General features: G+C 41.1%; 1 protein-coding gene across 3 annotated transcripts in view; it reads right to left on the bottom strand.

The window, feature by feature from the left end:
• The window catches only part of fynb (FYN proto-oncogene, Src family tyrosine kinase b), a 76,797-nt gene that overhangs the window by 10,866 nt on the left and 40,756 nt on the right, over nucleotides 1-25,175 (bottom strand). For all 3 annotated transcript variants that reach the window (XM_014967038.2, XM_014967036.2, XM_014967039.2), the window contains exons 3-7: nucleotides 15,726-15,982; nucleotides 9,911-10,007; nucleotides 3,762-3,860; nucleotides 2,912-3,015; nucleotides 2,627-2,776 (exon numbers count right to left, since the gene is read on the bottom strand). In XM_014967038.2, coding sequence (XP_014822524.1) covers nucleotides 2,627-2,776; nucleotides 2,912-3,015; nucleotides 3,762-3,860; nucleotides 9,911-10,007; nucleotides 15,726-15,972 — 697 coding nt within the window. In that variant the 5' untranslated portion in view covers nucleotides 15,973-15,982. The remainder of the gene's footprint in view (nucleotides 1-2,626; nucleotides 2,777-2,911; nucleotides 3,016-3,761; nucleotides 3,861-9,910; nucleotides 10,008-15,725; nucleotides 15,983-25,175) is intronic.

Below are 25,175 nucleotides of genomic sequence, written 5' to 3'. Positions count from 1 at the left end.
TTTTGCTGGATGATAAATTATCCCAGAAATTATTGCAATAAATGATAATATTGTTGTTTTCAGTGCATTTTCAAGCTATTTAATTTTTATGGCAAAATAATGCAAGACACATTCTCAAAGATCAATGAACATTAAATTGCAATGAGCATCTAACATTTAACACTGGAACTGTTAATGTGTTCCAGTGTTTACTTCATCATCCAGATTTTAGTAGAAAGAGAAAAACGTTAAATTATGCAAATAGAAATTATTGAGCTTGCAATTTAATTGTATTAATTTTTCTTAATTTATCAGGTGATTAGTTGATTTATTGTTTATTGCGACAGGCCTATCAACTATGATACCTTTAGTTGTTATAAAAAGCTGAATGTATCAAACATGATTTTTTAAAATTAACTCAGGTTGTTTAATCATTTAATTTAATCCCTGAGAATGCATTTAATCTGACATTTTTAGATGTTTCAAGTTTAAACATTCTGCTCATGTAGCGTTTTCCTCTCTCATATCGGCTCTCAGCCTCATATACATTTTATGGTATCTCCTACTCTTGGTGCCAGTGGAACACTGCGTCCTGGTCTGGGTCAAACATGAAGCATTAGCAGCTGTTTCCATCCCACTGACCTCACATCAGCTGACGACACCCGGACGCCGCCCTGATCATGGAACCAAAACACCACAAAGCTCTGCTGTTTGCTGAGCATTGATTAAAACAGTGGATTGGAGCAGAGTTTCCGCCAGTCCCTTCATACTGATATGTAGAGGAGGACACCCCCCGGGCCCCCACTCATAATAAGGCCCTCAGGTGTTTGCACACAGCAGTAAAGACAAGATAAAGGGCTGGATGTCTCCTGTGGGAGGATTAATGCTGCGGACCGGACCATCAGAGCCCATCTGGGCCACCTCAGCTCCACGCAGTGATCGATACATCGATACGCCGCTGCGTTCACTCCGCTCATAAAACCCATCAATGTGAGGCGGGTTGCTACGCAGCGAGTGTGAAAACAGAGCCCAGGGAGAGATCAATCTGAGATTAGCTCTGAACTCTGACAACTGCTCTGAAAAAACAAAAATCACTCAACACAATGTTTAGGTAGGAAAAAGTTCAAAAGCATCATGGGATTTTAAAAGTAATGAAAGAAAAGAAATAAAATAAAAACAAGCTGATTGTTTTAAGTCATTTTGATCAGAGTCTGAGTGGAGCTGCAAATAAAAAAACTACCCATAGTTCTACACTAAAAACATCTGCTGCACACCAAAAATAAACCGTTCTTCCATCAGATCTGCTGTAGGCACAGTTCTGATCCTAAATCACAGGAAATGTCTGAAACATGCCAAGCCTGACAGTTTTCCACCTTAGCATTTGGTTTTATTTACTTTCATTTTTTCTACATAGGCCAAACAACAAGTATGTTGTTGCTTCTGAGAGCTTTAAAGAACGGTGTCTGTAAATGATTGTCACAGAAGAAAAGCCAATAAACAGCAAGATGCCAAACAAGCAGAGGCCCTGAAAAGAGTTGAGGTCTGATGTGGATCCAGACGTCACCCAGAGTCGATCCGAGGCAGAAGGATGGTTAGAGAATCCATGTTGTTGACCATGCGGGTCGATGAGCCAATGTGCCAACTAGAGCGTGTCAAAGAATCTCCCTTTTCCCCATAAGGGGGAGCCAGTGGGTGGGACGGGAGACAGTAACCAGCTTAAGACATACAGTCACCACAGTGACTCCAGCTGTATGCACATATAGGAACGGAGCGGAGTGAAAAGTTAGAGGATGAATGAAGACTAAAGCAGTGAAGGTCCATCGCTGTGAGGATCTAATACTCCATCTCTGAGCAGCTCACAGCGATGGAACTGGAGAACCTATATAGTCTGCCGCGTTGCAAACTACAGCGAATATAGTCAAAGAAGAAGAAGAAGCTGACGTGGAGCCGTTTGTAAAGTTACAGTCAAAAATTAACAGTAATAATCTGGGTTACTTTATGATGGCTCACAGGTCCAAACGAGCTGCAGACACATGAATGATGCCAACTCCACAACACGCAAACACAAAAAACAGATGCAACAGATAAACGCTGCATGCACAAAAAAATATGTGACAGTAACAGAAAATAGAAGTAAAAAAATTCAATCAACAAAATGCTGGAATCACAGGAGAAAAGGGGGGAAGTACTGCAAATAGTAAAAAACAACTTTTAATGGAAAGTTGCTCTAAAGGTTGCATTGAAAGTCCATTAAAAGTGCTAACTTGGCATTAAAGTGTCATTATTTACAAAATAACACAAAGTCAGTACTTCTAATGGAGTTTAAATGCAACCTTTAGAGCAACTTTGCATTACAAGTGTCATTATTTACCGAATGACACTTCATGACAACAGTCAGACATTCATAAAGACTCCTTCAGGTTCATGACAGTGTCATAAACACTCTGTCAAATAAAGTGTTATTGAGTTTATTTATTCAGTGCTTGAAAATAACCAGTGGAACTATTACTGGTTCTATTACTAAAAACCCGATTAGAGAAAGTTTTAATCTCCAGGTCTTAACGTGTCATACTGCGCTGAACATTTACTGTAAACTGAACATTTTCCTAATAAACTGTAAACATGGAAAAAATGCTCTTTGTTTTACCCGAGTAGTGCTGAACCAGCTGCTGCAGCGTGTCAAACTGAGCCCTGGTGGTGATGTAATATCCTCCACTGTCCAGCTTACGAATCTTATAGTGCTTGACGTGATCTCCTTTCACATCATCCCAGTCCCGTATGGACAGGGAGAAGGCCCCTGGGGGACACACAGCGGGGGTTAGAAGGGAGGAGAGGCTCAGTGTGTGTGTGTGTGTGTGTGCGTGTGTGTGTGTGTGTGGGGGGGTGTGTGTGTGTGTGCGTGCGTGTGTGTGTGTGTGCTTGCTTGCTTTACCCTTTGTGGTTTCGCTCTCTCGGATCAGATAGGTGCCCCGTGGATTGCCAGTGGACAGCAGCTGTCTCTCTGCGTCCTTGCGGCCCAGTTTACCAAAGTACCAGCTGAAAGAAAGCAGTCAGCTCAAACAGTCTGGATAACTTTTCCTTAATTCATTCTGTCCTGTGTTGGTAACATGAGTTAAAACACAGTTTAAAGCTGTAAGAAATAAAGTCCCAGAAGTTTGTTGTCTAAAAAAAAGTTATTCCCCTAACGTGTTTTCCAAAATGCAAGAAAAATGTGTGATCTTTACTTTAAAGAGTGTTAGAGTAAGTTGGATAATTAGTTTTTTTTGTTTGTCTAGAAACTGTATTAATCAGTGGTTTACACCCAGTGCTGCATGCTGTAGTCAAACTTTATTTGATTTACTTTAGTTTCTCTTTGGTTTATGCTGTTGCGTTTTTAATCAGATCAGAATAGAGAAAACATTTATTTATGTGTCTTAAGAGGCAATAATAACTAAAGCAGTTTAATTGTGAGTTTATTCTCTCCATTATTTCTCATTAATATGATTATACTGTTCATTTTTGACATTTTATTCAGGTTTATGTTATTCACTGTTTGGTGATATAAACCTGCTTGTTTCTTGGTTCAACTTCTGCAAAAGAACTTTATGTTTCCTTTGATTGTATAAAGTTATAGACTAATAAAACCTGACTCACTGATTGGTAGATTGATAAGGTGGGTGGAGCCTAATCTAACACCTGCCTGAGTGGGCTCACACTGCAGTCTACCCTAACTGACTCAAACTAGTCCCAGTCCTTCGTTCTTTTACAGCCTCCAATAAAAACCATTAAAGACCAGAACTTACTCTTCAGCTTGGATGGAGTCTACTGGAGCCACGTAGTTACTGGGGATGTAACCGCTGCCCCCGGTGGTCAGCGAGCGCGCGTCCCACCAGTCCCCCTCACTGAAAAACACACAGACATCACTGTCACTGGTCGGTTTGTAATGCATAATGAAGCAACAAAGGTTCAACATGTGTATAAGTCACATTTCCATATGACCTAGCGTGATTTTCTTACAAAATTCTGCCAGAAATGATTATTATATTGTTACATTCCATCTTCCCAGTCCTTCTCCTGTATTGTTCTTAAAGTCCCACTTCCTCGTTATTTGCCAATAATTAGTCTTTTCTCTATACTGAAGAACTCTAAGTAAAAAAGATGGTGCTGTTTATCTTGAAGCCTCATTTGCAGCTGCTTTTGGCGTAAAACAAAACATAACGCACATATCATCTGAAATCTGCAGAAGTTATTACACTGATAGATGTTTTAGCAGAAGACACAGGGCTGGATGATAAAAATAAAACCCCATGTGAAGGCGGCTGACTGACGCTCAGACACTCTCTCAGGATGTTGCACCAACAGGGTAAATGCAGGAAGGAGTCTCAGCTGACGGAGGAACATCTTTCCAGAACACGGCTGTGTTTAAGTGTCTCCGGCTCAGATTTTAAAACACTGCTTCCTTGTGCTGCACGTCTCTGTCAGACAGGTCTTCATGCCAATCACGTGCTCAGAACTTCCTCCAGTTCTAAAGGAGGAAGACACGTTTGAATAATGTGCATCTCTGTCTCCATGTCAGGGCGAGTCAGACTCTAAAAGAAACATTTACAAGGTTTGCTTCATCCAGAGCAGCTAAACAATAAGCTGCTTCACTCGTCTCTGGAATAATGTCCACCTGATGGGTCACATGTGTTCAATGAGCTCAGTGAGAACTGCTGGCTCTTCTCCAGAACCTAGCTGAAGTGCACAAACCACCTTCACTTCTCAGTAATAACTCCAAACTCAACATTCCAGACATGTCAGTCACACATCAAGTCTAACATAGAGCAGATAAAGCAGATATTTACACTGTGGATATGAAATTATCCAGGACTGTTTGTGTTTTGTTTTTGTGTTTCCTTTTTGATCATTATTAACATTAAGGTCTTTCCGTACACTGTTCAGTTTTGTGTTCATTATCGTCATTAGAGTCTTACCATACTTGTCATTTAGTTTGATTTCTTATTTTATTATTATTACTTCAACGATGCGTTTTGGTTCAGGTCTTTCTGTTTTTGGTTTTCTGTTGCTGCTGATCACTTTGTGGTAATCAGTCTCTATCTCTCAGTTTCTTTTCTGTGATCATATGTCCATCTCATCATGTTCCTTTGTCTTTCTCTACTCCTGTATATTATTTTCCATATATTCTCTGTAACTGTATGCTGATTCAGCGGGTTCGTTCTCATGTTTGACCCGTGGTGTGAGAGGTGATGACAGGCTCGATCGGGACAAACCGGAGAAACTTTGACGTGATCTGGAACAGTCACATCATAGAAGGTTTTATTTCAGAGACACTTTGTTGTTGTTGTATGGACTACTGCATGAGCTGATTCATGGTGATGGAGGACATAAAGATGAAAGGATACAAGGAACTAAGGAAGATCTCAAAGAATAAAAGTAAGTAGGAAACAATAAAAGAGAAAGCAAATGAAGGAAAAAATGGTTCAAAAAAGAGGGGATAAACATTAACAGGAGGAATCAAGGAATAAAAGACAGAAGGATACGAAGAAAAATGAAGAGGAGTAAAGAAGGAAGAACATCAGAGAGAGAGGGAGGAAGGTAAGATAGAGGGAAGTTGGATAGAAGGATAGAAGCAGAAAAGAAAAGACAGATGGATCCAGTTAGATGATGGGACATGAAAGAGTTTTTTCTACTTTTCCCAAACTGGTCGACTTCAGAAACAGCTAAACTCTGATTCCTCTCCAGACAGTGCAGGACATGGGACGACCTGACCAGGTGGAGCAGAGTGGAGCAGAGTGGAGCAGGGTGGAGCAGGGTGGAGCAGGGTGGAGCAGGGTGGAGCAGAGTGGAGCAGAGTGGAGCAGAGTGGAGCAGGGTGGAGCAGGGTGGAGCAGAGTGGAGCAGGGTGGAGCAGAGTGGAGCAGAGTGGAGCAGGGTGGAGCAGGGTGGAGCAGAGTGGAGCAGGGTGGAGCAGGGTGGAGCAGGGTGGAGCAGGGTGGAGCAGAGTGGAGCAGAGTGGAGCAGGGTGGAGCAGGGTGGAGCAGAGTGGAGCAGGGTGGAGCAGAGTGGAGCAGGGTGGAGCAGGGTGGAGCAGGGTGGAGCAGAGTGGAGCAGAGTGGAGCAGAGTGGAGCAGGGTGGAGCAGAGTGGAGCAGAGTGGAGCAGGGTGGAGCAGAGTGGAGCAGGGTGGAGCAGAGTGGAGCAGAGTGGAGCAGGTGGAGCAGAGTGGAGCAGGGTGGAGCAGAGTGGAGCAGGGTGGAGCAGAGTGGAGCAGGTGGAGCAGGTGGAGCAGAGTGGAGCAGGTGGAGCAGAGTGGAGCAGGTGGAGCAGAGTGGAGCAGAGTGGAGCAGAGTGGAGCAGAGTGGAGCAGGTGGAGCAGAGTGGAGCAGAGTGGAGCAGGTGGAGCAGAGTGGAGCAGGTGGAGCAGAGTGGAGCAGAGTGGAGCAGGTGGAGCAGGTGGAGTTGTTTAACCTTCAACCGTCTCTGCAGCACCACAAACAGAAAACAGCAGCAGCAGTGAACCAGCAGCCTCCTGCTGCCTCTGATGGACCCAGAGCCTCTGCAGACCCCAGGGCTGCAGACTGGGACAGGCCATCACAGCACTTCTGTGTTTGTCCACAGCAGTCAGTCGGACCAGCGCAACTCCAGCTGAGCAGCAAACAGCTCACATGTTTTTGGTTCACAGGCAGGCTGAGAGCCGAACACAGCGAACGCCTCATCCCCTCCAGGGTTGCAGGCCTGCTTCCTAAAGGATGTCAGCACACAACACAACCAAACATCAACACGTCTGAGGCTCTGCCTCACTTCCTCACACAGCAGGTGGTCCCTTCCTACCAGCTCTCACAGCCTGGAGCAGAGGAGTTCGAACTCCCCCCCTCTTTTTTTATTGCTGTTTTACCACTACTTTCCAGGAGGTGGCAGTGGAGGGCAGCTGGATGAAGCCTGGCATTTGGGCAGAGAGTGGGTGGAGGGGAGATGGAGCAAAGATGCAGCTCTGTCTGGCTCCTGCTGAGGAAGAGGAGGATGAGGAATGACAGAGAGGAGGAGGAAGAACGAGTTTTTCCTGTCCCGGCTGAGGTTGGCTGGAGGGAGCAGTGTGTGTGTGGGGGGATGCTGGGACTGAGGCGTGTAGGAATGTGAAAGACGGCGGCTGGGCTGGGACAGGATGCTAACAGGGTGTGGTGACCTTGCAGAGCTAAAGGCTGAGGTGGTGAGGCGGTCAGAGGGAAAGTGTGAAGTCTTCAGCAGGCTGCTGGACTCACATTTATTATTCAGTGTGTGTCAGCTGAGGAGATAAAACACAACAGAAGTATCAGCAAAAGTATTCAGTCCCTAGAATATTGTCACATCACAGAAGGGTTCGGCGATACGGAGCTAAGGTTTTATCGCGATTTTTTGTGGTACTATTTTGATAACAATAAGTGACGATCAGAACTATTCATTAGTTCTCTTTTAGGTAACTGTATCACTGACAGCAATCACAGCACCGCAGCACAAATGCTGCTCTTGAAAAACAAGAACATTTGTGATGCACTTCTGTAGGACACCAGTCACATAAAGAAATGTGATTTGTATCACTAAACTGCACAAAGTAACTGTATTGAATCATATTTTCATTTCAACTGGAATTTATAGTGACAATGATAAATCTAAATTCTTATCGTGCGAAGAAATGTATCACAATAAATGGTAAATGATACGATATGCCTACATTATTACAGGCACAATTTGAAGTGAACTGCTTATGTGTGTGGGGGAAATAAATAGATTCATAAATACAAAAAACAGAGGATATATTATCTATTATTTCAGTATAGTTCATATAAGCAAGACATAGTTCCAGATACTTATCGTTTTTCCCCATCAATTAACATTATTTATTTATTTCAGCTAAATAAAAGGTTTTCTCAATTTTCAGTTTTCATTATTTCTTTCGTTTAAGCTAACTATGATAACTTTGATTTAGACGCAGCTTTTTTTTTTTTTTTTTTACAGTAACTGCAGCAGAGGTTTGACTACGCCTCAGCGTTCTGCAGCGTTCTCAGTGTACAGCGGAACAGAAGGCAGAGCAGGGCGACAGCGCTACCCCTGAAACCTCCCCCTGCCTCCTCAAATGTCACTGCACTGCTGCAGAGCGCTGCACAGACAGAGAGACACACGCTTCGACTCAGCCTGCTGGAGTGAAAAGCATCCCCGGACTGAAACAGCAGGCGGATGATGGTGTATCCACTCTGGAACTCGCATGCACGCACGCACGCACGCACAAGGTCTGCACTTCTGCCGACTGGAAGGAAGACGAGCCAACATCCCTGTGGGTTTAACTGGGCACTTCCTGCTGGAGTTCAGATGGAAGCCTGCAGCACTCTGCTCTGCTCCACCCTCTGCAGGCCCAGAATAAACTTTGTTTACTCCACGTTGTCATAAGTTGTTCAGGCTGTCAGTTTAGCCTCATGAAAATTGCCAGTGGATTCAGTGAAGCTGGAGCCAGTCCTGTTTTGGATTTAGGCCTTTTTTTGTTTATGCATGCGTAAACCTGAAATTAGCAACCTACACTGGCATTTGGACCAAATTTAATGAGCTCCGCTTTGTTCCAAAAGCTACAAAAACACCAGGTTAAAAAAGAAAAGGCCATTTTGAATCCTTGGAATGTCTATTGGAGACTGGGAATTTATTTTCTTTTGTGTTTTCTCACAATAATGTATTTGGTAGTCAGTCCATGCAGCATCTTAAATACTGAAGGTTTTTCTGCTACAATAAAAAGCCTTTAGTTAGGTTTGCCCATGTATATTAATATCTTATTTATGGGATATGTGAAGTTTTTGTTTACGTTTTCATTAAGTCAAGTTTATTTGCCCATTTCAGCAACAAGGCAGGTCAAAGGTTATAAAAACATCATACAATAACCTATTGTTAAACAATCAATAAATACATTACGTTTTGTTAAATGAAATCACGCAAAATTACATTAAATATATTGATCAATGTTCCTGTTATTAGAAATCAAAGGAAACTTTAAACACCTGGGTTTTTAGTTTGGATTTAAAGGAATCCAGTGTTTCAGCTGTTTTGCAGTTTTCTGGATGTTTGTTCCAGATTTGTGGTGCATAGAAGCTGAATGCTGCTTCTCCATGTTCGGTTCTGGTTCTGGGTGCAGAGCAAAACCAGAAGAGAGGTCTGGAAGGCTGCTATGACAACAGCAGCAGATCTTCAATGTATTGAAGATTAGTTCAGTGATATATAAACTAATAGAAGTATTTTAAAATCTGTTCTTTAGGATATAAACCCACCACAAATCAATGTTAAAAATGTCGAAGTAGAACCGGTCAAACGGGCTCCTGTCCCGTCTCAGAGACAAAAACATGACAGAAGGAAAGAAAAATACACCCAAACTAGTTGGAGTATTTAGAGTTAGTGACAATTTTGCTTGCGTCTTTTTCATGTTGGTAGTTAATAGATCGATTCTCAACCTGCATCTGCACCAAAGAGTTAAGAATGTACAAACATGTTCTCACCGAGGCTTGTTCATATGTGCAGTTTTAAATGGACATTTATTATCTCTGACTATATAAAACAGACCTGTTGCGTATTTGCTAATTTATGGACTCTAGGGGTCGCCATACACGTCTCTCTGACTGACGTATGGCAGTGAAAACAACAACAGTGTTTTCCTTGTGGGGCCTCTCATCTCAGGATGGTGTTATAGTTAAACATGACATTTATGGTTTTCCAGCTCCACAAACAGCAGCAGGCTTATTCTGGGATCTGTGCTGTCCCAGATCATGAAAGCAAACCTCGGCCTGCCTGGTGCAAGCCGCCGCTTTGACCCCGGCTCAGTCGGGGAGCGCGCCCGCTCTCCTCCCAGCTGCCTCCACTAACTCCTTCAGCTAAGAGATAAGGGGTCGTATTTGCATCCCGCCTGCATGCGGACGCCATGATAAGCAGCTGCGGGGACTTACGTGCTGTTGAGGATTTGGAACCTTTCTCCTTTCCTGAAGCTCAGGTCATCCTCTGTCCGTGCCTCGTAGTCATAAAGTGCCACAAAGAGAGTGACTCCTGCAGAGCGGGGGAAAGCAGAGGAAAACACAGAGTCAGCTCTTGGAAGATTAGCAAGAGAAAATGAAGCTGAAGACGTGAAATGAGCTCCAGAACACTGAGTAAACAGCAGCGTGTCTGCTCTGGACGAACAGGAAGGCAGTCATGGTGAATGTTCCGGCAAATCATTCTGGTTAGCAGGGAGAAGAGCTGTGCTATATCAGCAAGTTACACAAATATAACACCATGTATGAATGATGGAAGAAGAGTAGCAGTTGTGATTAACCTGCATTTTCTGTTAATCCCACCTATAGCATCACATCAGACTGGCTGAATGGCAGGCAGAGTGGAAACACATGACGCATGAAATATTATAGCCTCTCAGATACTGCACCAGTTCAGTCCTTTTGGATGGCAGAAACACACCGACACTGCAACACTGGCAGTAACATGATATGACCGGTCCCTCCAGGAAGTTGTGATGCTGTGATCACAACAATTAAAGCAAATTCTCGCAGCACTGCAACTTTCTGGCAAATCAGCTCAACTTTATCTGTTTCCCGACTTTTCTGACCGATCACTGCAACTCAGCAACTCGAATTGTGACCAAAACTCAAGTTTTCCATCTCATGACAAAAACACATGTGCTGCTAAACTGTAACGTTTGTCTTTTCTTTTATTTGCAAACCCATTTAGAGATGTTCTGTAGGAGTTGTGTCTACTGTGTAAATGGATCATGTAACTTGGAAGAACAACATGGAATTGTTTTTATGCACTTTGACAATCCATCAGGACTGGCTTTAATTTGTATTAAAGGTATATGGAATGTTTTTTACACTTTAAATATTAACTAGGTTAAAATGCTGCCTCTTTGTAAAAGGTAATGTGCAGCAATTTCAACTTCTTTGTTACATGTTACGACAAAACTAAAGTTTGAAAGAAAATGTCAGTTTTGGCCGCAACGTTTTGAAAAATTTGCTGCAAAATCAATTTTAGGCTGCAACAATTACAAAACAGCATCGCAACACCCTGGAGAGACGACACAGTGTGAACCATCAGCGCCTTTCAGAACAGGCTGTTCTCAAAGACGCTGAGAACATCCTGAGATGCATTTCTACATACATCCTTTAATGTATGTAGAAATATTAATTCTTCAAGCTAAACAAATCTGCTTTAACCATTTTTTTGGATCAGATAAACTGTCAGGGCTCTGCCAGTGACACTGGAGTCAGGTTTAGTGGAGTGGAGACTAATAGTATTTCTAATGTATAAAAAATGGCTTAAATGAAAAATGTTTTTTCATATTGTCGGCATAAGCAATAGAATCTGCAGAATGTGCCAAATTTTTAAAATTGATTAAGAGATTAATCGTCAGAATAATAGATAGAACGATCGACACTAACTCATTAGTTGCAACCCTACTTTTGTTGTTGATCTGAAACAAAGTCTAAAATAACACAGTATTTGAACAAGGTGATTTCCAAAGAGTTATTAAATCAAAACCTGTTTAGAGTAGATGACCTAACTAAAGAACCTCACAGCTCTCCGCTCTTTGCTGGATGATCAATAATATCACAATACTTTCAGTTACTGATCATGCTGTAGACAGTTATTGGAAGTCTTCTATTATTATTGCATCCTCCCCTCTCCATCTTCTAGTCAGGCCTGATAAAAACTGGACAGAGTGTAAATGAAGACGAACTCGGAGACAAAAGCAAATCCTCTGAGCACTTCAGGTTTCTGTGGGGCTAAAAACACTGAAACCCACTGAAACAGATAAACTGTGACAAAGTTGCATCAGGTGGAAGTGATGCAGAGGCGCAGTGGTTAGCACCCTGCAGACATTTGCAGTAAGGAGCTGCGTGTGTTCTGCAAGACGTCTTTAACAAGCTTTCATTTTTACACATAGCCTTGCTAAGATGGAACAGTTTTAGTTTTGTTTCACCAAAATTTTATTTCATTTATTTTTTTAAATTTCATCCACTAAATAATAACTATAAAAAGTTCATGCAACAACTAGAAGAAATCATGAATGAGTAGAAAAAAATATAAACTTATAATATCTGACAAATAAAAAAAACTCAGAAAACTATGAGAGACGTTTCACATACACAAAAAAACACACAAAAAACAAAAATACGCAACATGAGCTTATTTAATCCTGTATCGCTTCATCATAATAATTTTCAAATTTCTTTGAAATGCAGAAAGAGATTTTGATTCTTTTCTATCTGTCAGGATAGCTCTATAAACTGACATCTTTAACTGAAATGCATCATTGTCGCCATTCTGAATCTAATTTTTTTTTCAATTCCAGTTTCTTTTAAGTTGTATTTGCTTCATCTCTTTACAAATCTGCTTTGAAAAGCTCAGTCTTTCTATGTATAAAAAACTTAAATCCAATGTGGTTTTAATCTAAAACTGAGCTGCATATGTCTCCGTTCATGTGAAGAGTCCAGCCTGCTTAGAGTAAAATCCTGACCTGAGCTGGAGAGAGTCTAGACTTATACGGCAGACGCTGAGTCAGTGCGGCCTGACTCCAATCACCCGGGCACAAACGCTTCAGATAAAGAGCAGTGGCCTGAAAAAAACCTTTTCAGTCACTCCAGCATTATCCAAGTCTGGCTGAAATAGAGCAAGATCTTCCCCCACAAAGTCTCCAACGGCAGGAAGACTGCTGACAGAGACGCACTGCGCCAGCTGCAGCTAGTAAGAGTCTGACAGCAAACTCTTCATAGTAAGACTCCATGTGAGGAGGTCGTGTAAGGCTAAAGGGACTGCACAGACTGGAGCTGATGCTGAAGCAGGATGATGGAAACCCTTCCGGGTGCAGCGCTCCAAATGTTCCATCAGATCAAAGGCTGAAACTCATTCATTGATTGGTTTCTGTGTTGTCTGTTGGAATGCCAGTCAATGCGTTGCGTAATGTCGTGGCACTGGCTCCGTATTCCAGTTTGGGAAAATGACATCAGCAAATCCACTGGTCATCGATAACATGGTGGATACACAGGGGAGCATGGAGGCAGCCGCCTGCTAGCGGGCTGGAGTGAAGCCAACGTTTAGGTCTAAATGTCTCCCACCAGGACGAAGTTAAAAAAAAAAAAAAAAACTCTGCTCAGCTCTTCTGCCTCTCATCCGAAAATCATCCACACCTTGAGTTCAAGGTGTTGTGTTAGGATCAGTTCAATAGAAATGCTGAGTTCCTCTGCAGAGCTGCTTGGCTCAGTCAAACAGAAAGGATTTCCTGAGTAAGAAAATTCTCTCCCTAAACAATGAGCTCAGAGCACAAAGACTTGTGCTAATGCCAAGCGGACGAGCTTACAGGACCGGTCTGGGGTCAGGGAGAGAGAGAGACGATCACATGACCATACCAACATGAAACTCTGTAGTGACAGGAAGGAAACCTCAAAAACACAACTTCATCTCATCTCTCAAAAGGCACCACTAAAATGAAATACTGGAATTGTATTTCCTAAAATATTTTCATCATATTTATGTGACAGGATATTTGCATTTCATCAAGGAGACAAAGAGATTGGCTTTCATTTCACCTAATGGTGGAATTTGTTTAAAAAACAGATCGGCATACCTCAGGCAACCATAACCACGGCAACAAGAACTACGTTCTTTATAATGGTCAGCTGCACTCCCACTGTTTTTTTGGGTACCAGTTCACAAAGTAATATATAAATATGACTATAAACAAAGTCATTTATGAATCATCTAGGACTTTAAGCTTTGTCTACACATGATTAATTCAACTCCATTGTTCTGTTACGAGCTAAGCTATCAACAAGTCATATCAAAACATGTTAGCGTTAGCCTAGCATTTCAACAATGTGCTCCATCTCCCATAAGGCAGCCATTCATTGTGCCTAATCTCTTGCTCTCACAAAGCACCACCTATTTCTACAAAGCTCCTTCTTTGAGCTGCAGACTCCATCTTAGCTTCCTCCTCAGCCCTCCACCGTTCCTCCCTGACTCAGCTCCTCCTTTTTCCTTTCTTGTTTTTGAGTCCTAATGGGAGCGTTGTAAATTGAGCTGACATGTCTTGGAAATGTATATCAAAGCCGTTCTGTAGAGCCCCTGGTTGGTCACTATGAAGAAAACTACAACAGACACTACGGCAGAGACTGAAAATTGTTGGTAGGTAAAGAGGCATGTGACCCCACTAATAATGTACCCCATGTAATACTCGAGAATAGATATAATATTGTTATACTTTTTTACACTGTTAACATAACATTAGATTTAATGAAGGATCAAATGGAGAGTTGCTATTGGCAACCATTCTCCAGTGACAACCAGACCACTGCTGTGAGCGTCCATCTTTGATCCATCAGGTTTAATCCTTTGACTCTCGCAGTGTTGGGACGACTGCTGTAGTCACATTGCTTTGTGACTTTGAATAGGACGTTCTGAGTCAGGCTCCCAGTCGGTGTAATCTTGTCTTCATCTTCACAGCTTTCTTTTTGTTGCTTAAAATGAGCTGAATTAATTCACAATAAATCATTCTGCTGCAGATGCTTATCTTTTGGTTTTTCCACTGGGCCTGCTGCCTGGGTGAATTCAGGTCAGTCCTCCTTAGGTTGAGTCATAAAGCTTAGGTGGGCTTCTAGCAGTATGAATTGTGTTAAAGCCACGCAATGCGCCACGGTGACTCATCTTTTTCTGTTAAAAATAAAATACTCGACATTTGAGGCAGCGCTGCTTCAGATGTTTGGTCCCGCTTAGCGCTGGAAGGCTCGCTGCTGCTGAGCTTACTTTGACTTTGCTAGTAAAACTCCAGTTTGCTAATAAAATCCGGAAGTCCTGAGAGAAACCCAAAAGTGATAAAATGATATAAATGATATAAAATTATACTTGTGCTACATCCAGCTAGCCTCAGGGTTTCTATGAGAATGCTTTAACATAGAAACCCCAGATGACCTGCAAAATGTATTTTATCAGTGTTTTAAATAACAGATCACTAAATGCAGAGCACAGCTGAGAAGCAGAAGAAAAATGAAACAGTTTCAACATAAGAAACTAATCTGAAACTGTTTCATGTGTTTGGATTCTGCTCACCCGAGTCGATACTTTGTAGAACCATGTTTCCTGCAGTTACAACTTAAATCAGATCAACAGAAAGCTTCTGTGAAGATTCATTTTAAAGTCTTTCCTTATGTTACTTTTGGACTTTGACTGAGCCAGGATTAATAGGTATTCTTCCTCTGCTTACTTCATCTTCATCAACTCTGACCGGCCTGCTGAAGAACATCATTGCACCACCATGATGCTGCCACCACCACATTTTAATATGAGGACTGTGTGATGTACAGTGTTAGTTTTGTTTTTCTACACACCATAAAGGTTCAGTTTTAGTCTCTTAACGTTCAGCATTGTCTTTGCTCTCCAATTGCCGATACTTTTAAGACAGGCAACATTTGGCAATTAAAAAAAAAACATATATCTATTATATATTCTTTCATTATTGTTTCATTTCACAAATATACTTACTTTTGGTAATCCTAACTAATCTAAAACAAGAGAGGTTTGGTCTGATTTAACTTCAGACAGTGAGAAAAAAAAAGTGTATTAGTCTTTTTATGTGGTGTAAACTTCAGCTTTCAACTGTGTATACAAAAAACAAACAGCATGTATTATGACATTGAAAAAATCTAAACAACCACTTTAGTTTGTGGTGGTAAGGTGATGTCAGGTATGAATACATGTGGAAGGTGCTGCCGGGTCCCTTACCTGTCCCTCCACGGGTCCGCAGGGTCCCGGTGTGAGAGGAGGTGTTAACCCCCCCGAAGACGGTCACCCCCTGTCCGACGGGGGCGTGGAAGTTGTTGTAGTTGGGAATGGCGGTGACCCCAAAGTTGGGATAGTGCTGTGGCGTTGGGTCGGCCCCATAGCGGTATCCGGCTCCCTGGGAGATGCTGGCGTCTCGGTCGTCTGTGAGTTTGGTTGCCTCCTTATCCTTGCATTGCACACAGCCCATTATCTATAATCTGGTGGCAACAAACACACAGAGACAGAACGTTAGGCAGCTGAATGAAGATGTGAAATAAATAGGAGTGTGTGCTTGTGGCTTAACAGAAAGAGTCGGGGAAGTTTACATCAATGATGTCGGATGATAAAAAGGTTGGAAGTAAAAAGAGATGCAAGTCAGCTGATAATGTCAACCTGAGTCCTCCCAGGCCAACAGGTGCAAGAGAGGGAGCCAAACAACGTTAAGGTTGCTTTTTACTCTGATTCCTCTACAGTTGGCACCTTCCACTGATCCTTGGCTCAGAGAGACAGGGATCTGCCTCTGAGAACTCGTCCACATGTATATCAAACACGAATATTGTTTGAACAAAAAACATCGTAAACACAGGATCAGTTTCAGAAAAGTTTTCATCCACATGAATCTAAACAAATCCACCTCTCAGTGTTGTTAAAAATATGCCAAATCCACAGGGGGCAGTGCAGCGCAAAGCTATAACCTGTCAGCCAATCAGATTGCTTCAAAACAACCATCACTTCTTGTTAGAAATTAAACATGGTTCACCTGTGTGGAGAAATACAGATGTTGAACTACTTATAGTGTGTTAGAATGTAAAATTTATAAAACACAAGGCGATGTTGATTAGGAATCATGTTATAGTAAGTATGTGGATATTGTAGTATTATTTGTCGCAGACTGTAATGAGCAGGATCCTAAGACTCCATCCACACTGGAGATGATTTCTGGTGTGTCTGCAAAAGTCTTTGTTGCTCAGGGTGTGTGTCTACATGGATTTCTGATCTTGTGAGATAAGAAACTATAATTTTGGAAACCGGGTTCCAGAACGGATAAAGTGTCCGTTTGACCATGAGAGCTGCATCTTTTTCTCGTTTTAAATGATGACATTGCAGCTCTTCCTCACTCTCACCAACAACATACAAGGTTCCAGTCTGTGTTCTCTGGCCGTGTTACAGTGCCACCGCTTGGCCCGGCAGACGTACTACATCATTTTCTACGGCGCTGCTGCCCGTCTGCAGATGCACTTTTTTTCTAAATCATTCTACCAAAATATAATGTGCTCTTCTCTGGACTAGATCTCTTACTTTTAAATATCCACTTTGGTTGTTTTTTTTTTTTTTTTTTTAATAAATAATAGTTTTTAGTGATATTAAAGATAGATTTAAGGTGGATGAGAGGGTAAAACACACAAACATGTATTTGTTTGATATCTGGCTAAGTGCGGACCAGGCCCTCTTCTCTATGTGACTCACATAAACCCATAAAAATCTGGGCACCGCTGTGTGGAGGTGCAGTGACGCACAGCGGCGCTGTCAGACCCTCCAGGGTGATGGCAGCAACCAGAAAGTTGATTTCATCCCAGAACCCTGACCGGCCTTTTAATCAGAATCAGAACCAACATCTTCCCTCTCTTTCACCCTCTCCACAGGTGTCCTATAGCAAGTCAGGACTCAGTTCCAGTACCAGAAAAACCCAGCCGAAAGGGGAACCAACAGGCTTCTTTAAAGATCCAACTTATGAGTCAATACAGATTCACCAGAGACACATTAGGAAATGACAACTCAATATCTGAGCAGCAGTGAACACCCAAAGGAGCATCTAATTATGAGCATGTAAAATGAAAACAGCTGCAGGAATGACAGAGGAGGCGGTTTTCTTTCTCGCCGTGTTGCATCTGCCTGCAGTGAGCCGCTCATTACCTGCTGTGCAGAAAGTTATAATGAAGTTATAATGAAGCGTTCCCCTCTAACGGTGTCATCTATAAACAAGTGGAGGAAGTTGGACGAAGCTTCCGTTCCCTACAAATATCTCAAAACGATAAGATCACATGACAACCTCCTGAGAAGCTGGTGAAGCCATCAAACTGCAGGACAAATACAACCCATCATGTACTGGATGTTCAACCTTACCAGATGGAACCCCTCATTGGCATCCAGAACTGTCTTTTTTGGTGCCAGAAACCTTCTTGTGCCAATTATTATACTATGTAGGCATAATTATTTCTAGAGCAAAGAAGAAGAGATACAATTTAGTCAAGAATTTGACAAATATTGGCTGTTGACCAGAATCAGCTTGGTGAACCGATGACTGAAGGAGTAAAACAAGTAGGAAGTAGAAACGTTGGCCTTTTTGTAAAACTCAGCCGAGGTAAATCTTTTACATTTTGTAGGGAATATACACCGAAAATACAGTTGTAGGTATGATAGCAGAAACCATCTCCAATGTAAAAAAGCTTCGAATATAAACAACATAATCTTGTCTCTTCATAAAACTAGTCAACCCTGTGTAATGGCTCCCTAACACAGACATGATGCATCAGCTCCTATTATATTATTATTACCAAGGGTGAAAATCTCACTTTTTATGCTCACTTATATTATAGGTCTTTTATAGTACATTTTCTAAAAGCCTATTTAGAAAATTCACTACAGTCATTAAAACACTGCTGAAATGAACAATGAGAGTAATCAATAAGGTCGGTTATTTGGATCGTACAGACACACCATTCATAAAATCTATAAAATCTAAACTGTTCAGATTTGCTGACATAGTGGAATTACAAACAGCTATTTTCTTGTTTAAAGCCAAAATAATTTATTACTGACCTTTTCAGAAAAATTTAAGCACTTTATCAGTTATAGATAAGTAAATAGAAAATTAAGAAAACATTTTATAACTAAGTTAAGATGAATAATAGTTTATAGGATAATGCTGTAATAGGAAGGTTGGTTGTAAAAAAAAAAGCTTCTTTGAATGTGTAAATACACTGCACTACTGTTATTCTATTTGCTTGCTTTTGTTTTAAATGTATTTTCTATGTATGTAACTTTGCTTATTCTTTTATTTTATGTTTAATGAAACCAAACTTCAAACCTAAAAGAAAGAGGAAATCAGAAATCAATCTTAAAACTGATCAGTGTCAGATTTTGTTTCTTGTTTTTACTTCTTCTCCTCAGTGGTGTTTTTTTAAAAGTTAGAATCAGTGATTGGAGATCATTTAGTTTAATCCAGTTCAGAGGCTACTAGCACTCTGTTAGCGGCCGTTGTTAGAGAATTAGCCCCACACTGACTGAGCCGCCATCACGGTGTTTCAATGTGATTACATGCTGATCTCACAGGCAGGAGAGTTCAACTGGTGGAGAAATTCTGCCTCTTTATTTACATGTTTTTAACCGTAGTGAAAGATTAGGGACTTTCAAACTTTTCACTTTGTATTTCATATGTTATTTTTGACGTTTTTGGCTTTTTAATAGAGAGAACTTAAGATTTGTTGCGCAATGTAAAGTCTGAAATGTCAGCGGATGTCATTGCACTTACATAAGGACTTAGTGGATCCATCTCAGGCAGAACAGACGCAATCAGGAGGAGTGCAGTCGGAGCTTTGTGCTCTCTCTAATCAATTTGGTTCTGATCTGTGTCAAAGCCATGAAACAAGCAGGCAGAGTGAAAAGCAAAGGCTCACACTTGCAGTCAGGGTGTTGCATGCCCAGATATCTCCGTCAATAGACTCAGTAATCGTCTGTGACAGGATGAGGGAAATGCATGGTGTGTGTGTGTGTGTGTGTGTGTATGTGTGTGTGGGGGGCAACAACAGTAGCAATGCTACGCTCAGTCCAAAACTGCAGAGTATTTCTAATCGCATCTGTTCTCAGCAGAAACCGACAACTTGCTGAGAAAACAAACCAACAGGCTATTTCTGTACGCAGAAATAGTCTGCGTACAGACTATTTCTATAAACCTTAACCGGCAGAGACTGACTGGAGCGGCCTTTCAAAAGACGGGGAACTGTTGTATTGATTCTTCTGAACGGACACGAAGCTGCTCCTAAATGCTTCTGAGATGTTAACCTGGGACGGATTGGATCAAGACCGTCAGAGCAGATCTCACAACTCCTCTGTGGGAGCTGTGATGTCACCCACAGCGACAGCATGCAGCGGCTTCAGGTCGCCCACGTGAAGCGTTCCTGTCCTGCTCTGCCTCAGATCTAACACAGGCAGCCAGAGAGAAAAACCTGACAGTAACCGTTTAGTTTCCCACCACAGGGCAGCCAGGGAAAAACACAACAACTTCCTCAATTGGATCACTTGTGATTTCATTGGTTTAAATTTATGCTGTCAATCGACTGAAAAATATGATCAGATTAATCACATTCTGGTATTGTGAATAATCATGGTTAATCACAAGGCTTGACTTTGTAAGCTTGAAATATAAATATGTGCACAGCTGTTCAAACCCCTCCTGCGGCACTCGACCAATTAAAATGGAAGAACTGATTTGATTTTGCTGAGGGAAACTTTGTCCATTACTACATGAAAACAAGTAATAGTTCAGGGAACACCTGACAGATAAAATATATATTTTATTTTTTGGTAAAAAATATTTGTATGCACAACTTCAAAGAATGTTTTATTGTTTCAAACCAAACATGTCTGAAGACTCCCGGTCTTCCAGGTTTTAATATTGAGGAAGGTTTAAAGGAAGCCATTTTGTTTTAAATGTTAAACTCCCAAACAGCTGGAAGATACAACCACTAAGCAGGGATGCTCAGAGAAATCAGCAGGCGGTGAAATCACATCATTTCCACCTCTATCGACCTGGATACTGACCATTCATCCACAAACACAAAAATCGGACCTTTTTTTTGATCATGAATGCAGCAAACCAGATTATTAACAACCTTCTTAGAAAATAAAATATATCTTATCTCTTGGTTGTTGCAGTGACACTAGTGTTTATTAAGCTTTGTACTATTATTGCTACTATTTGTTGGTCAGTTTTCCTCCAGAACTAGACTTGGGCCTTTTCCTTTTCTAAAACAAAAGAACAATGACTTCTTATAAAGTCAACAAAAGCAGTGGTGTACATCGCTAAGTTAAATGTTTATGCACTAATCATAAACACTAGTTCTGCTAACTGTAAGAGACTACACCAACAGTATTCAGCAGAAGCTAATGCTAAAGCACTAATGTAAATTCATATTATATCTGTCATAGACTACAACCATCGAGCACTAATTTAATTTTGACATTATAATTTACATGTTCTGTAATGTACTTCGATACAGTATTTATGTTGTATAAATAACTGTTATATATCTCTACCATCTGTGTTTTAATTTCTTCCTGTATGTTTCTTGTTTGAAATAAAGCTATTGGGGGGGGGGGGGGGAGAAGTGAGGAGAAGAAACAGAATTGCTACACATTTCAAAATAAGAGCATGGATATAAGAGTCTAAGCTTGAAGCATTCTTAGGTTGATAACCATAAACTTCAACGCAAACTTTACTCAACTGAAAAATGACAAAACAGCCAAAAAAATTGAATGTTCTATGATTTATAAATGAATACATTTATGGGAAGATAAGTGCGCTAAGAATTTTCAAAGCTAGCAGAAGCGTGCCCACCACTGCTGAGGAGTGCTGATGTCATCAGAATCAGGCAGTTCTGAGGTGTGATTGGTTACTTGTGCATCAGACAGGAAGGGTAAAAACAAGGATTTTATAAATGACATAAAAAGCTCTTGAACAGGAATCAGTATGTGATGACTGGGGAGTGATGACAGGTTACAAACACATTTCCTCATTTGATGAAGTGATGGGGGAGCTTGGTGTAGAATCATTTAACAAGCACCAACCTAATCCTAAAAAAAATCACCACACAGTATCAATTATTTCTTATATTTCTGCTGTTGATAATAGCAAATGCTAAAGTCATCGGATTCTTAAAGTGACAAAGTCTGCGCTCATAAAGCCGGATTCCTCTCAGGCTGCTGCGGGTCCAGTAAGGGCCGGGGTAATCACTGGCTGCTCTCTTTGAACTGAAGCCTCTTTCATCTCCTGTCTCCCCACTTCCTGCCCTCTCCTCGCTGCTGATTAATTATTCTTCCCTTGCAGAAAGAGCCGGCACCTGCTGGCTGGAGGGGCCGTTCAGCTGCATGCTCCCCCGCTAGGAAGCCACTACAAAGGCCAGTTTATCACCCCCTAACTTCCAGCATCGTACAAACATTTCAGGTCAGTGTGATTAATTCCCTTGACATAAGAAAAAAAAATAAAAATAACGAAAGGACGCCTAAGACATCTTTCAGATTCACAGCAGACCTGGAATCTTCTCACGGTTCATCTGTTCTCAACATGAAATCAATCAACATTAAACCAAAACCCAATAAAACCGCAGCATAGTGCCGGGGCCACATCTACTATTAGTTACTTTAACAGGCAGCTCATATAACACTAGGGCGCTACATTTATTAGCTTCTCTAATTAGAAGAAAAAACTGAAGCATCTAAACGACTAAGAGGTTGATGAAGAGTTTAGGAAGAAGAAGACTTATTAAGTCAGAGCAAAATAAAGGGCTGTGAAGTAAAACAGTAGAGGGGGCTGATCAGAGCCCCCCCCCTGTCGCCCCATGGTCGTGTGCCTGGATGAATTATTCATTGGCTGATTTTGCTGACCAGAAGGTATGCTGCTGTATCTCAGGGGAAGATTTTAAAGGTGTGGGTGGGATTCACTAAATGTAGGAGAGAGAAGGCTGAGAGTGGCTGATGGAGGAAAGAGGGTGGAAACGATACAGTACAAGCTGTGCTGCCTGTTGGAGGGCCTGATAAAAGAATGAATTTAGACACTACTAAAAAGGAAAGCACCCATGTGAAAATTTGGGTTAATATCAATTCCAATATTAATTATATTATGCGGAGGCCAGCTGTTATTTACCAATTTTATATACAGGGGTAGGGCTATACACTACTCCTAGAGTGATATTATATATATATGGAAAAAGAATGAAGAGCCCACTGCACTGAGCCCCACTGAAAACCTCCTGGTTCTTCCAGCAACTATTGATTTCTGAACTCTTCCTGAGTTCAGACATTAATATTGTTGTTTCTAAATGAATATCAACTTGTTTTCTTTGCATTATTTGAGGTCTGAAAGCACTGCAGCGTTTTTTTTGTTATTTTGACCATTTCTCATGTTCTGTAAATAAATAAATACTGAATATTTGCATGGAATTTCGGAGACATGTCAGTAGTTCACAGAATAAAAGAATAATGTTCATTTTACTCACACATATAACTATAAAAAGTCAAATCAGAGAAACTGCTAACTTTAAGTAGTCTCTTAATTTTTTCCAGAGCTGTATAAATAAATGAATAAATATCTGCTATTAATATCTGCAAATTTTTACTTATCAGAGCGATATGAATGTGTTAAAAAATGTCTGACATTAGCCGACACCGATTTTAAAGCTCTTATGTGTTATTTACTATCAAAGCCATAAAAGTCTGGAAGACTTTAAAACTGAAAAAAGTGGTTGGCTGAATAACTGCTTCCTGTGGTTAGAGCACAAGAAAAGCAGTTTAAAGAAAAAACTTACAAAAGATGTACTTTTCTCAAATCTAGAAAATGATGCACATGGAGAACATGCAAGCTTCATGCAGAAAGACTCCAGTTCAGGATTCAAACGGCTTGACCTGAACGTCCAACCAGAACCGCTGCTCTCTAAACCCAACAGCTGATGGTTTCTGCTGATGCAGGAGGATTAACTGTCTTCCACTCTAACAAACTTCCAGGGTAAAACCGTGCTGCACACTCACTAGAACTGTCACAACCCGCTTAGAGAAAGTTAGTGAATTATTGAGCTGCTTTGACAAAACTGACTTTTGAGAGACCAGAGAGAACCAGAGTCCACTATCATGACAGCTGGGGGACGCCTCCCACCGGTGGTCAAAATGTCAAGAGACAAAGCGTCCAGCGCTGCAGATTTCTGCCCCAGCTGTGTCTGCAGTGTCCTTGTTTGGCTTGTTCACCCAGCAGGACTGCGGACAGCGCAACCTAAGCTGCCGTTTCTCACCACGCTGTCAAACAGGCATTAATTATTCTCTTCAGTCTGTATCCGTGCTGTGCCCTTCATCACAGGATGAACAGGAGCAGAGGAGGAGGAGGAAGAGGAGGAAGGCAGTTTGGAGTAATAATGACGTAAAATGAAGAGAAAAGCAACATGAGGGTGTATCTGTGGCGGGAGCAACGAAGCTTTAAGACAGTCAGATTTGATTTTTGTTGGAAATTGTTAAAAAAAAATACTAGGTATACACCGTTTAGGCATTAGATTATGACTATCTGCTTAAATTCTTTAACATAAAGTACTAGTTCCACTTGGAGATCATTTCACTTATACAATATTTCCCATGTTTTTATGTGGAAATATCTGCCAATATAACTAGTACGTTTTTAATACTGCATTAAAGAAATATTGAAGTTAGAACAAGCTCCTTTAATTTGCAGAAAAGTTACTTGTAACTTAGTTTTGTCTTATTTTAAGTCTTCAGAGATATTTCCACTAGAAAATAGACCAAAATACTTGGTATGATTTTGTGTTTTTGCAGGGAGTGCTATGCTAGGTCATAGTTAACTAAAACTAACGAAATTACAACAACTTTTGTTATGGATATACGATTGTGTGTCTTTCTTCTGTCTCTTTCATCTGCTCACATGCACACTGCTGCACTCTCACATAACCATAACATATCAGCCTGGCGACAGCCACAGTAAACAAAAACTGATGAAGCAGGCCAACACCCTGAAGAGAGGCTGCAGAATGAGGAGGAGATGTAAGCAGAACTCTCTCTACAATCTTTGCTTCACTTGGTGTGACCCTTAAGGTGAGCTGAGTGAAGCCCAGCGCTGGACACTGGATGTCACTCTTCATCTGTTCCATGTATGACTTGTAACATTTGATCATTTTTGGCGTTAAAGCCTGTTTTATACTTAAGCAAATCTCATTATTTCTTAAAGTTATGAGTCTGAGGGGTTTCGGTCAGGTCCAGGAACTGCTAACCGGACCTGAGTGATGCACAGAGGGGAAAATGAGAGCATTACAACATTTTAATTGAGGAAACATTTTTGTTAACTGAAATAAATAAAAATGGTAATTAATAGGGAAAACTAACTAACCGGAATAATGTAGTGCATTTATAAAACTAAAATATACTGAAGTGACAGATATAATGTCCTTCGATTTCATATTTATGAATCCATTTATTAGCCTTTCGAATTGAGGTGAAAGAGATTTTTTTCCCCACACAAGAAGTTTACATCAAATGACCACACTCCACATTCCTCCTAGCGGCGCTGAAGCTAGTCCATGAATTTGTGACACAAAGCTGTTCAGCAATAATTGAATACATTTTTGAAAATGTCATCTT

This window comes from Poecilia mexicana, unplaced genomic scaffold (assembly GCF_051168715.1).
Source record: "Poecilia mexicana isolate PSO_F unplaced genomic scaffold, ASM5116871v1 scaffold_21, whole genome shotgun sequence".
Lineage (NCBI taxonomy): Eukaryota > Metazoa > Chordata > Actinopteri > Cyprinodontiformes > Poeciliidae > Poecilia > Poecilia mexicana.
The sequence above is the reverse complement of the archived record's forward strand: the minus strand, read 5'-3'. Positions and strand labels throughout refer to the sequence as shown.